Source organism: Gekko japonicus, unplaced genomic scaffold (genome assembly GCF_001447785.1).
Source record: "Gekko japonicus isolate JY-2015 unplaced genomic scaffold, Gekko_japonicus_V1.1 scaffold2894, whole genome shotgun sequence".
NCBI classification, from domain to species: Eukaryota; Metazoa; Chordata; class Lepidosauria; order Squamata; family Gekkonidae; genus Gekko; species Gekko japonicus.
This window is the reverse complement of record NW_015160925.1, coordinates 17,747-29,310: the sequence shown is the minus strand read 5'-3', so window position 1 is coordinate 29,310 and position 11,564 is coordinate 17,747. Positions and strand designations below refer to the sequence as shown.

At 53.2% G+C, this 11,564-nt stretch overlaps 1 protein-coding gene across 1 annotated transcript in view; it reads left to right on the top strand.

Annotated features, from left to right (window-relative positions):
- Nucleotides 1-638: 638 nt before the first annotated feature.
- Nucleotides 639-11,564, top strand: part of LOC107121856 (transcription factor Sox-18A-like) — a 24,237-nt gene continuing 13,311 nt past the window's right edge. Inside the window, exons 1-2 of the mRNA XM_015424869.1 lie at nt 639-732; nt 10,462-10,622. Of these exons, the coding sequence (XP_015280355.1) occupies nt 639-732; nt 10,462-10,622 (255 nt within the window). The remainder of the gene's footprint in view (nt 733-10,461; nt 10,623-11,564) is intronic.

Sequence of the window (11,564 nt, the reverse complement as noted above, 5' to 3'; positions counted from 1 at the left end):
TCCTTTGGAGGGCCAACAACAGGGCATAGAGGCCAAGGCCTTCATAAGAACATCAGAGGAGCCTTGCTGGATCAGACCAGTGGTCCATCTAGTCCAGCCTCCTGTTCCACACAGCGTCCAACCAGTTCCTCTGGAGGGCCAACAACAGGGCATAGAGGCCGAGGCCTTCATAAGAACATCAGAAGAGCCCTGCAGGATCAGACCAGGTCCTAGAGGCTGAGGCCTTCCCCTGATGTTGCCTCCTGGCACCGGGATTCAGAGGTTGACTGCCTCTGAATGTGGAGGTTAGGGTTAGGGTTAGTCACCACGGTTAGCAGCCATGGATAGACTTATCCTCTATGAATCTTTCTAGCCCCCTCTTAAAGCTGTCCATGCCTGTGGACTGTACTGCCAGGCTCCATGCAGTTGACAGAGTTTCAGTATTTCGAGAGTTCATAAGAAGAGTAGGTTTTTATACCCCACTTTTCTCTACCCGAAGGAGTCTCAGAGTGGCTTACAATCACCTCCTCTTCTTCTCCCCATAATAGGCACCCCACGAGGTAGGTGGGGCTGAGAGAGCTCTGAGAGAACAGTGACTGGCCCAAGGTCACCCAGCGGGCTGCATGTGAAGGAGGGCACAATCAAACCCGGTTCTCCGGATGAGACTCGGCTACCACTACATCCACACTGGCTCTCAACTTGCCCCAGAAAAACAGGAAGATCCGCTCGACCCTGCGACACCTCCTTCCGACGGTAAGTCTCCGTGCGAGTGTGAATGTGGTACGGAGAGTTGACGAATCCCAGAGCGACAGTCGCCCCGGTGGCTAAAGTTCTGCTGCTGTAACTGAAGAGCGCAAACGTCTCCCACTGGGCCCTCGGAAAGGCTGAGGCTGGCTTCCAAGAACGTTCTTGTGGCTCCAAGGAATCCAAAACATTTCTCCCCCCAGCCCTGCTTTCTATTAATATTGTTGCTATGGTGATGAGCTGAGATCCTGGCTCAGTCCATCCGAGGTGATGAAGGGAACGGTGAGGTATCTCAACAACCGCTGCCGATATTCTTCTAGCATCTGAACGATGCCCCCCCCCCGTGTCACGTACACAATGCACATATGAGTCTTCCCTTCCGCTGGGAACTGTCAGCCTTTCCAAACCTGAGCAAACCATTAAGAAGATCAAAGGAGTCTCAGAGCGGCTGACAATCTCCATTTCTCTTCCCCTCCCCACAACAGACACCCTGTGAGGTAAAAGAAGAGGTTGGATTTATCCCCCGCCCTTCACTACCCGAAGGCGTCTCAGAGCATCTTACAAACTCCTTTCCCTCCCCCTCCCCACAACAGACACCCTGTGAGGTAAAAGAAGAGGTTGGATTTATCCCCCGCCCTTCACTACCCGAAGGCGTCTCAGAGCATCTTACAAACTCCTTTCCCTCCCCCTCCCCACAACAGACACCCTGTGAGGTAAAAGAAGAGGTTGGATTTATCCCCCGCCCTTCACTACCCGAAGGCGTCTCAGAGCATCTTACAAACTCCTTTCCCTCCCCCTCCCCACAACAGACACCCTGTGAGGTAAAAGAAGAGGTTGGATTTATCCCCCGCCCTTCACTACCCGAAGGCGTCTCAGAGCATCTTACAAACTCCTTTCCCTCCCCCTCCCCACAACAGACACCCTGTGAGGTAAAAGAAGAGGTTGGATTTATCCCCCGCCCTTCACTACCCGAAGGCGTCTCAGAGCATCTTACAAACTCCTTTCCCTCCCCCTCCCCACAACAGACACCCTGTGAGGTAGGTGGGGCCGAGAGAGCTCTGACAGAAACTGCTCTTTTTGAAGGACAGCTCTTATCAGAACTATGGCTTGCCCAAGGTCATCCAGCAGGTGCAAGTGGAGGAGTGGGGAATCAAGCCCGGGTCTCCCAGATTAGAGTCCGCGCACTTAACCACTACACCAAACTCCGAGAAGACTCGGAGGGAAAACACTAACAAGCTGGGCTTGACTGAAACACTTAGAAGAGGGTGCAGGATATCGCCCCCCCCGAGGTCTTAGAAGGCCTTGATTCCACTTTCAGTCAGCTAAGAGATAATATGGGCAACCAAAAGGAACTTTGACCATCACGAGTTTGGTGCAGTGGTTAGGAGCGCAGACTCTAATCTGGGAGAACCGGGTTTGATTCCCTGCTCCTCCACATGCAGCTGCTGGGGTGACCTTGGGTCAGTTCAGTCATAACTTCTTTCGGAGCTGTTCTCTTCGGAGCAGTTCTCGAGAGAGCTCTCTCAGCCCTACGTACCTCATGAGGTACCTGTTGTGGGGAGAGGAGGGCAAAGTGTCCTGGCCCCACTGGTGGACCTCCTGATGGCACCTGGTATTTTTGGCCACTGTGTGACACAGAGTGTTGGACTGGATGGGCCACTGGCCTGATCTAACATTGGCTTCTCTTATGTTCTTGTGTTCATAGAAGCCCCAAAGCATAAAAATCAGAAAAAACCCAGAAGCATAAAGTACACAAAAGCCCAGAAGCATAAAATTACATAAAAGCCCACCAGCGTAAGGCCAGAAGTATACAAACACATCTAAGCCCCAAGTATAAAAGCACATAAAAGCCCAGAGCATAAAACACTTGCCGGCCTAAATTAATCTTTACAACAGCCCTCACGCTAGAAGAAGTTTGTTAAAACACTTCAGAAGATAAAGGTTCCCTTGCTCGAAAGCCAGTCGAATCTGACTCTAGGGTTGCGGTGCTCATCTCCGTTTCAAAGCCAAAGAGCCAGCGCTGTCCGAAGACGTTTCCGTGGTCATGTGGCCGGCATGACTAAATACCAAGGCGCACGGAACGCTGTGACCTTCCCACCGAAGTGGTACCTATTTATCTACTTGCAATTTCTTGCTTTCGAACTGCTAGGTTGGCAGGAGTTGGAACTAGAGATGGGAGCTCACTCCATCATGCGGCACCCGGGTCTCGAACTGCTGAACTACTGACCTTCCACAGCCTGCAGTTCAGCGTCTTAACCACTTGAGCCACCACAGCTCCATTCAGCCTGGGTTAAAAAAAAGTGTTTTGGCCTGGCCCCTAAAAGACGGTAGAATTAGTGTTACAGCAGTGCCATGATCTTCCGCTTCCTCTGAAGGGAACTGTCCGTGGTGAGACTGCCCCCAGAACTTCGCCTCGCTCAGAGATGGATTGCACAGGTAACATTATTTATAATGTCAATGTACATAGCATTTCATAGAGAAGCTGTTACCCCCAGTCCCATCAGGGATAGTGAAAAGTAAAAGGTAAAGGTTCCCTTGCTCGAAAGCCAGTCGAATCCGACTCTAGGGTTGCGGTGCTCATCTCCGTTTCCAAGCTGAAGAACCAGCGCTGTTTGAAGACGTTTCCCTGGTCATGTGGCTTTCCGGCATGACTAAACACCAAGGCGCACGGAGCGCTGTTACCTTCCCACCGAAGTGGTACCTATTTATCTACTTGCAATTTCTTGCTTTCGAACTGCTAGGTTGGCAGGAGCTGGAACTAGAGACGGGAGCTCACTCCGTCATGCGGCACACTCGGGTCTCGAACTGCTGAACTACCGACCTTCCACAGCCTGCAGTTCAGCGTCTTAACCACTCGAGCCACCGCAGCTCCATAGTGAAAGGTAGCGAGGCATAGAAAGCTGCCTTATACCACACGGACACCGGAAGCCGCCTTATTCTGAATCAGACCTTTGGTCCATCAGAGTTGGTGTTGTCCACTCACCCTGGCAGCGACTCTCCGGGGTCTCAGGCAGAAGTCTTCCACTTCACAGCCCTATACGGCCGGGGGCCAGCATACCTTCCGGACCACCTCTCCCCATATGAGCCCCGTAGAGCACTGAGGTCTACGGATCAACATCTTTTGGTAGTCCCCGGCCCCAGGGATGTCCGACTTGCCTCAACTCCCATATGAAATCAGGACCCTGTGGGATTTATTACAATTCATGCCGGCCACATGACCGCAGAAATGTCTTTGGATGGCTCTTCGGCTTGGAAATGGAGATGAGCACCGCAACCCTAGAGTCGGATTCGACTGGCTTGCGAGCAAGGGAACCTTTACCTTTTTAGAGGGCCTGTAAGACAGAGCTGTTCCACCAGGCTTTTAGTTGAGGCAGTGGACGTGTGTCCCCCCCCCCCAATTAGCCTCCCATCGATGGCCTGGATTCGAATAGCCACGCACCTGTCCCATCTTAATCGCTGAGACATCTGATCAGATTTTACATAGTGGCTGATTTCGCACTAGAGCTGCCGCGCTGTTGCGCCGTCGCTTGCCCCGGTTCTATGGGTCAATTTCACACCCGAACCTGCACGGCTGATTTTGACCCGCGGCTTCGCCCGATTTCCCCCGCAGTTTCGTGATCCTGTTTTTTGAGAATTAACGAAACTGCGGAGGAAATCGGGCAAAGCCGCGGGTCAAAATCAGTTGCGCGGCTTCGGGTGTGAAATTGACCGATAGAACCGGGGCAAACGGCGGCGCAACAGCAAGGCAGCTCTAGTGCGAAATCAGCCAGTATTTTAGGATTCTGTGCTGTTTTAATCCGATGTTTTAAGTGGTTTTGATGGTATTGTACGTTGTATTCATATAGTTGGAACCTGCCTTGAGCCTGGTTGCGGGGAGGGTGGGATACAAGCCCAATAAATAAATGAATAAATAAATAAATACTGCCTGGGCCTTTCAACTGGAGATGCTGGGGATTGAACCTGGGACCTTCTGCCTGCCAAGCAGATGCTCTCCCACTGAGCCACAGCCCTTCTTTACAGCTCTCCGGGGTCTCAGGCTGAGGTTTTTCTCATCACCTCCTGCCTGGTCCGTTGAACTGGAGATGCCAGGGATCGAACCTGGGACCTTCTGCCTGCCAAGCAGATGCTCTCCCACTGAGCCACAGCCCTTCTTTACAGCTCTCCGGGGTCTCAGGCTGAGGTTTTTCTCATCACCTCCTGCCTGGTCCGTTGAACTGGAGATGCCAGGGATCGAACCTGGGACCTTCTGCCTGCCAAGCAGATGCTCTCCCACTGAGCCACAGCCCTTCTTTACAGCTCTCCGGGGTCTCAGGCTGAGGTTTTTCTCATCACCTCCTGCCTGGTCCGTTGAACTGGAGATGCCAGGGATCGAACCTGGGACCTTCTGCCTGCCAAGCAGATGCTCTCCCACTGAGCCACAGCCCTTCTTTACAGCTCTCCGGGGTCTCAGGCTGAGGTTTTTCTCATCACCTCCTGCCTGGGCCTTTTAACTGGAGATGCCGGGGATTGAACCTGGGACCTTCTTCACGCCAAGCAGAGGCTCTCCCACTGCTCCACCAGCCACTGTCTCCAGAGGAACTGATCTCTTTTGTCTAGAGGTCTGCTGGCATTCCAGGACATCTCCAGGTCCCAAAAGAAGGTTAGCAACCCTATCAAGAGTGGTGACATGCCTCCCAAGTTGCACCAGCCTGCAGGGGACATCAGAACTTGTTTTATACAGAGTCCCACCATCCAGAAGAGGGCAACAGGGATGGTGAGAGGGTTGGAATCCAAGTCTTATGAGGAAAGGCTGAAACGGTTGGGTCTGTTTAGCCTGGGAAAGAGAAGGCTTGGAGGGGACATGATTGCAGCCTTCAAGTATCTGAAGGGCTGCCACGTAGAAGATGGAGCAGGTCTATTCTCTCTTGCTCCGGATTGCAAGACTAGATCCAGGGGTCATTTCCTGCGGGAGCGCACAGGAGCGGAGCTCCGGCAGTAAGGAGCCCAGGGGGCGGGCCCATGCAACAAGCCCCACCCCCTGCTCCCAGCAGCCCTCAGTTGGGCCACGAGGAGCAAGAAGCAGGCAGGTAAGTTGCAGAGCCTCCCCCCCAAGCCCACCTTCAGGTACAGGCTCTCCCTCCTCTGCAAGGGCAGATCTGCGCGTTCCCCCCTCCCCAATAGCTAGCAATCCAAAACAGTCCAGTGGAGCCTGAGCAGTGGGTGTTGCCTTCTGACACACTACCGGTGATGTCAGGGGGTGTGGCACATGCAAATAAGTTATGCTAATAAGTTATGCTAATGAGCTCCTTCACCTCTTTTTCTACGAAATGACCCCTGACTAGATCTAATGGGTGGAAATTACAAGGGAGTCGATACCGGCTAAATATCAGGAGAAACTTCCTGAGAGTGGTTGACCAGTGGAACAGAGTGCCTCGGGAGGTGGTGGATGCTCCTTCGCTGGACGTTTCCAAGCGGAGGCTGGATGACCATCTTTCGGGTATGTCATAGGGCTATCTTTCAGCTATGCTCCTGCAGAGTGCAGGGGGTTGGACTAGAGGACCTGCAAGGCCCCTTCCAACTCTTAACATTCTATGATTCTATCCAGCCCAGTTATCGCCTATGTCCTCTTGCAGCAGCTTTCCAAGATCTTCAGAGGAGATCTTCCAAGAGCCTTGCAACCTGAGATCCTCCTAACCCAAGGCACACAGGCCATGTTGCTGACCTACAGGCCCTCCCCATGGCAAAGGTAGACTTGGAGATGGGATTGGAACGCAGAGAGGGCGTTCGCAAACCCGAAGGGAGCGACTCGCAAGGCACTTGGCTGGTTGTTTTCGTCTAGAAGCCGAAGAGTAAACGGGAAGGGGGAGGGCTGTTTGTTTTGCTTAGGGTTAAATACAGGATCGGGTTGTCCAAATCAGTTCCAGACACAACACACACACACACAGCAAACCATAGCGTGCAACCTCCCACCACTGGTCTCCTGCGCTGCTCAATGCTCCCATTCCAGTCAATGCGAAGTTTCAGATTTCAGTCTGGGGTTCCTTCGCAGACCTCAAGGGTTTTGGAAGGAATCAGGGGGAAGGGGGAAGCGCCGAACCCGCTGCTGGCGTGCTGCATCTTTGGACTGACTGCTGGGGGTAGGGGGGTGGGGAGTCCAAGAGGATGCACAGCTAACCAGCTCCTTGTCAGTCCAGAGGTGATTCACAGCCGTAACCACAAAAGAAACCCCAAGCATAATTCCTTGGAAGCTGCATCTCCCTGGCCTGAAATCAACAAGGATCGCTTCCAAGTAAGCACACTTGGGACGTCCAACCACTGAGCTGGTGTTTTCCTAGAGCGTCATCCGCCTGCGATTCAGGCAAAGGGCGATTCTGCATTGGCTTTTCCCTCCGTTGTTTTACCAAAGGTGCAGCTGAAAACCACATTCATAAACCCCAGGTGCAAAGTCACCCCTGAACGGCCATAAATCAATGAAGAAGGTACCATAAAAGCCAATGATCAAAGAAAGCGGAAGCGGCATGCAGTGAGGCGAGCAGTGTTCCCCCTAACTTGAGTTAGTGTGAGCTAGCTCACAGTTTTTAGCCTCCGGCTCACACATTTTTGTCTTAGCTCAGGAAGGATGGCTCCAGAGCAAACTAATATATGCAGTAGCCAAATCGCTCACTCACAACGTTAACGCCAGTAGCTCACAAAGCAGAATTTTTGCACACGACTCCACAGTTTAGAGGGACCATTGGTGGAGGGTACCATAAAATCTGATGATCAAAGAAAATCAGAGCGGCATGCAATGCAGAGTGTGTCATAAAATCCGATGATCAAAGAAAAAGTGGCATGCAACGCAGAGGATACCATAAAATCTGATGATAGAAGAAAGGGAAAGCGGCATGCAATGCAGAGGGTACCATAAAATCCGAGGATCAAAGAAAGGGAAAGTGACATGCAACGCCGAGGGTACCATAAAATCTGATAATCGAAGCGGCATGCAATGCAGAGGGTACCATAAAATCCGAGGATCAAAGAAAGGGAAAGTGACATGCAACGCCGAGGGTACCATAAAATCTGATAATCGAAGCGGCATGCAATGCAGAGGGTACCATAAAATCCGAGGATCAAAGAAAGGGAAAGTGACATGCAACGCCGAGGGTACCATAAAATCTGATAATCGAAGCGGCATGCAATGCAGAGGGTACCATAAAATCCGAGGATCAAAGAAAGGGAAAGTGACATGCAACGCCGAGGGTACCATAAAATCTGATAATCGAAGCGGCATGCAATGCAGAGGGTACCATAAAATCCGATGATCAAAGAAAGGGAAAGTGGCATGCAACGCAGAGGGTACCATAAAATCTGATAATCAAAGTGGCATGCAATGCAGAGGGTACCATAAAATCCGATGATCAAAGAAAGGGAAAGTGGCATGCAACGCAGAGGGTACCATAATCAAAGAAAATCAAAGCGGCATGCAATGCAGAGGGTACCATAAAATCTGATGATCAAAAAAAGTCAAAGTGCCATATAATGCAGAGGGGGATTTCGGTTCCGACATGGTTTTGCTAAACCAATGGAGGGAAAAGCCAATGTAGAATCACCCCCAGATTTGTGCTAGGTATGCTACTCACTTGAGCCAAGCAGGTGTAGTGGTTAGAGTGCTGGGTTAGGATCTGGGAGAGCCAGGTTTGAATCCTCACTCTGTCATAGAAACTCACTAGGTAGCCTCGGCCCAAATCTTTCTCTTTGCCTAACCTACCTCTAGGGCTGCCAAGTGGGGGCGGGTGGTGGGTAACCCCCCGCTTCGGAGGCCGATTCCCGCCCCAGCAGAATCAGGCCCCAAGGGGAACTCCGCCCCTCGAAGCGCAGCATGGCTGCGTCACCAAAGGTGACACAACCACGTCGATCATGTTGGGGTGTGTGGCCCCGATCGTCGGAGGGAAAACTATGCAGGGCCTGCAAGACGGAGCTCTTCCGCCAGGCTTTCATATAGGGGCCGCCGCTGCCACCACCACCATCGGTGGCAATACCATCGGGATTCGGGATCGCCCTGGGAAGCTCAGCCATACATTGTGCGGCATTAACAACGTGGGATTGGAACGATCTACTGGACAGTGGTACCCCAACGGGGCTGACTGGAAGATGCTACCATAACACTCAAGACCATCTTGTCTACTGAAAGCACTTTATTATTGTTATTACTGTTATTATTGTTACTTATCATTTTACTGTTTTACTGGGTTTTATGTATGGGCTCTTGCCCCCTTCTAAGCCACCCTGAGCCCGCTTGCAGGGAGGGCGGGATAAAAATGCCTAAATAAATAAATAAATAAATAGTCACAGTCCTCCACACAGGCAAGACTAGAGATCAGAGAGCTTCCACGTGAGATGATCCGAATGCCAAGGCTCTAGCTGTTTATTTTGATTCTTCCGAGGACCTGTAGCGGTGTTTGTGGCTCTCCCCCTCTCCAAATTTTATCTGCAAAATGGATTTAAAATATTTGTTTCCTGCCCCCTGTCCTCCTGACTCAATGGAACAACAATCCTGTGAAGCTGGCTCAGCATGGTATAGTGGTTAGGAGCGCTGGACTCTAATCTGGAGAACTGGGTTCGATTCCGCACGCCTCCCCATGAAGCCAGCTGGGTGACCTTGGGCCAGTCCCCGCTCTCTCAGAGCTATTTCACCCTCCCCCCCAAATAAGTCAAGCTCGCCCCCTTGTTGCTGTTCAGTCGCACAGTCGAGTCCGACTCTTCGCGACCCCATGGACCAGATCACGCCAGGCCTTCCGGTCTTCCGCCGTCCTCTGAAGTTTGCTCAATTTCATGTTCGTTGCATCGATGACACTGTCTGGCCATCTCATCCTTTGCCGTCCCGTCTTCTTTGACCTTCAATCTCTCCCAGCATCAGGGTCTTCTCCAGTGAGTGCTTCCTTCTCATTTGCATGATGCTAATGAGCTAGAACTTGTGGCTGCCAGACAATCTTCGGACCTCCTGGCTGTATGACACACAATGCCATATGATAATATTTATTAATTAGCTTGGCTAAGAGAAAATGAATGTCGACGGCTGCGCCCTTCATGACTGAGTGGGCCGATTTGAACATGTCGCCACTCTAGAGAGTCAGTTTGGTGTAGTGGTTAGGAGAGCGGACTCTCATCTGGGAGAACCGGGTTTGATTCCCTACTCCTCCACAGGCAGCTGCTGGTGTGACCTTGGGTCAGTCACGAGTTCTCTCAGAGCTGTTCTCTCAAGGGCGGTTCTCGGGAGAGCTCTCTCAGCCCCACCTACCTCACAGGGTGTCTGTTGTGGGGAGGGGAAGGGAAAGGGATTGTAAGCTGCTCTGAGATGCCTTCAGGTAGTGACGGGTGGGGTAGAAATCCAATCTCTCCTCTTTTCTTCTTCTATGTATTTATTCATACACGGTACCTTTCTCCCTAATGGGGATCAAAAGCAACTCATATGGCTCATATGTCCTCCATTTTATCCTCACAACAACCCTGTAAGGTAGGGCACAGTAAGGATGTGTGTGCGACTGGCCCAGCAAGCTGCCATGGTAGAACAGAAATTCCAGTTTGGGTCTCCGAGACTCTAACCACTGCACCATGCTGCCTTTTGTAAGCCTTTTCCCCTCCAGGGTGAGGATTCACGCTGGTGGTCCCCAGGCGCTCTGCTATGCAAAAGGCAGAACCCCCGCCCCGTGGCGCCTCCAATTCGCAGGGCGTCCCAGCCTCCAACCCCGCCTGATCCCCTTCGAAGGTCACCCCTTTCAGGCCGTGTCCCAGTTTTCCTGCCACCGAACCCGCACCGGTTTACTGCGGAGAAGGTTCGCCTGGAACTCTCCCGCCACGCCTCCGCCAACGCGCGCGCGGGTGGCCGTCAGCACGCCCGCCCGTTCACACGTGCAACGCGAGTCCCGTGTCCGGAGCGGCCGGCGAGTTCTTCTTCTCAAACGTCGGACGCGCCCTTCGCCCTTGGGGAAAAAAAAGCTCGCTTTTTGTCTTCCCCGCGAGCATGGACAAGGGGGACACCCCCCCCCTGTCAAAGCCCTTTGATACAATCAAAGGTAAAGGTTCCCCTTGCTCGAAAGCCAGTCGAGTCCGACTCTAGGGTTGCGGTGCTCATCTCCGTTTCCAAGCCGAAGAGCCAGCGCTGTCCGAAGACGTTTCCGTGGTCATGTGGCCGGCATGCCTAAACACCGAGGCGCACGGAGCGCTGTTACAATCAAAGCAAGACGCAAACCCACCACGAACGCCCCCCCCCCTCCTGGGGGGGGGGGGACGGGGACGACGACGACAGGCGGCCGCGCCGCTCTTTCCAAAACGTCCCTCCTCCTCCTCCCCACTTCCCTACTGGACCGCCTGGAGCCCTCCTCCTCCTCCTCCTCTTCCTCCTCCGGAGGGGGGGGGCACACCCCCCCCAGCCCTTTATATGGAGCCCCCCTTCGTCGCCAACCTCTTTTCCACCCATTTCTCCTCGCCTGGAGTTTTTGGGGTCCTGCAATTCCCCTTTTTTCTTGCGCTTTACGGGGAGGTCGCCCGCTTCCCTCCAAGCCCGCGGCTCTGCTATTTGGAGAGGGGCTGCGCCGCTTTTGCGCCCCGGTCTTCGTCCTCTTTCTCCACCCCCGGGAAAGGGCCCCGATTCTCCCTCTGCCCCTCGGCCCGCCGCCTTCCGATCATCTGCCCCCCGCCCCACCCAAGGCGCGTCCAGCTGGAATGAATATATCTGAGCCCCGCTTCTGTAGAGAGGAGTTCTCCCAAGCGCCCGGCGACTTTTCATGGGGAGCCGCAGCGCCCGCAGCGCCCGCAGCCGCCGCCGCCGGACCGCCCGCCTCTGAGCCGGGGCTCGCCGCCTACCCGCCGCCCGCTAGCCGGAG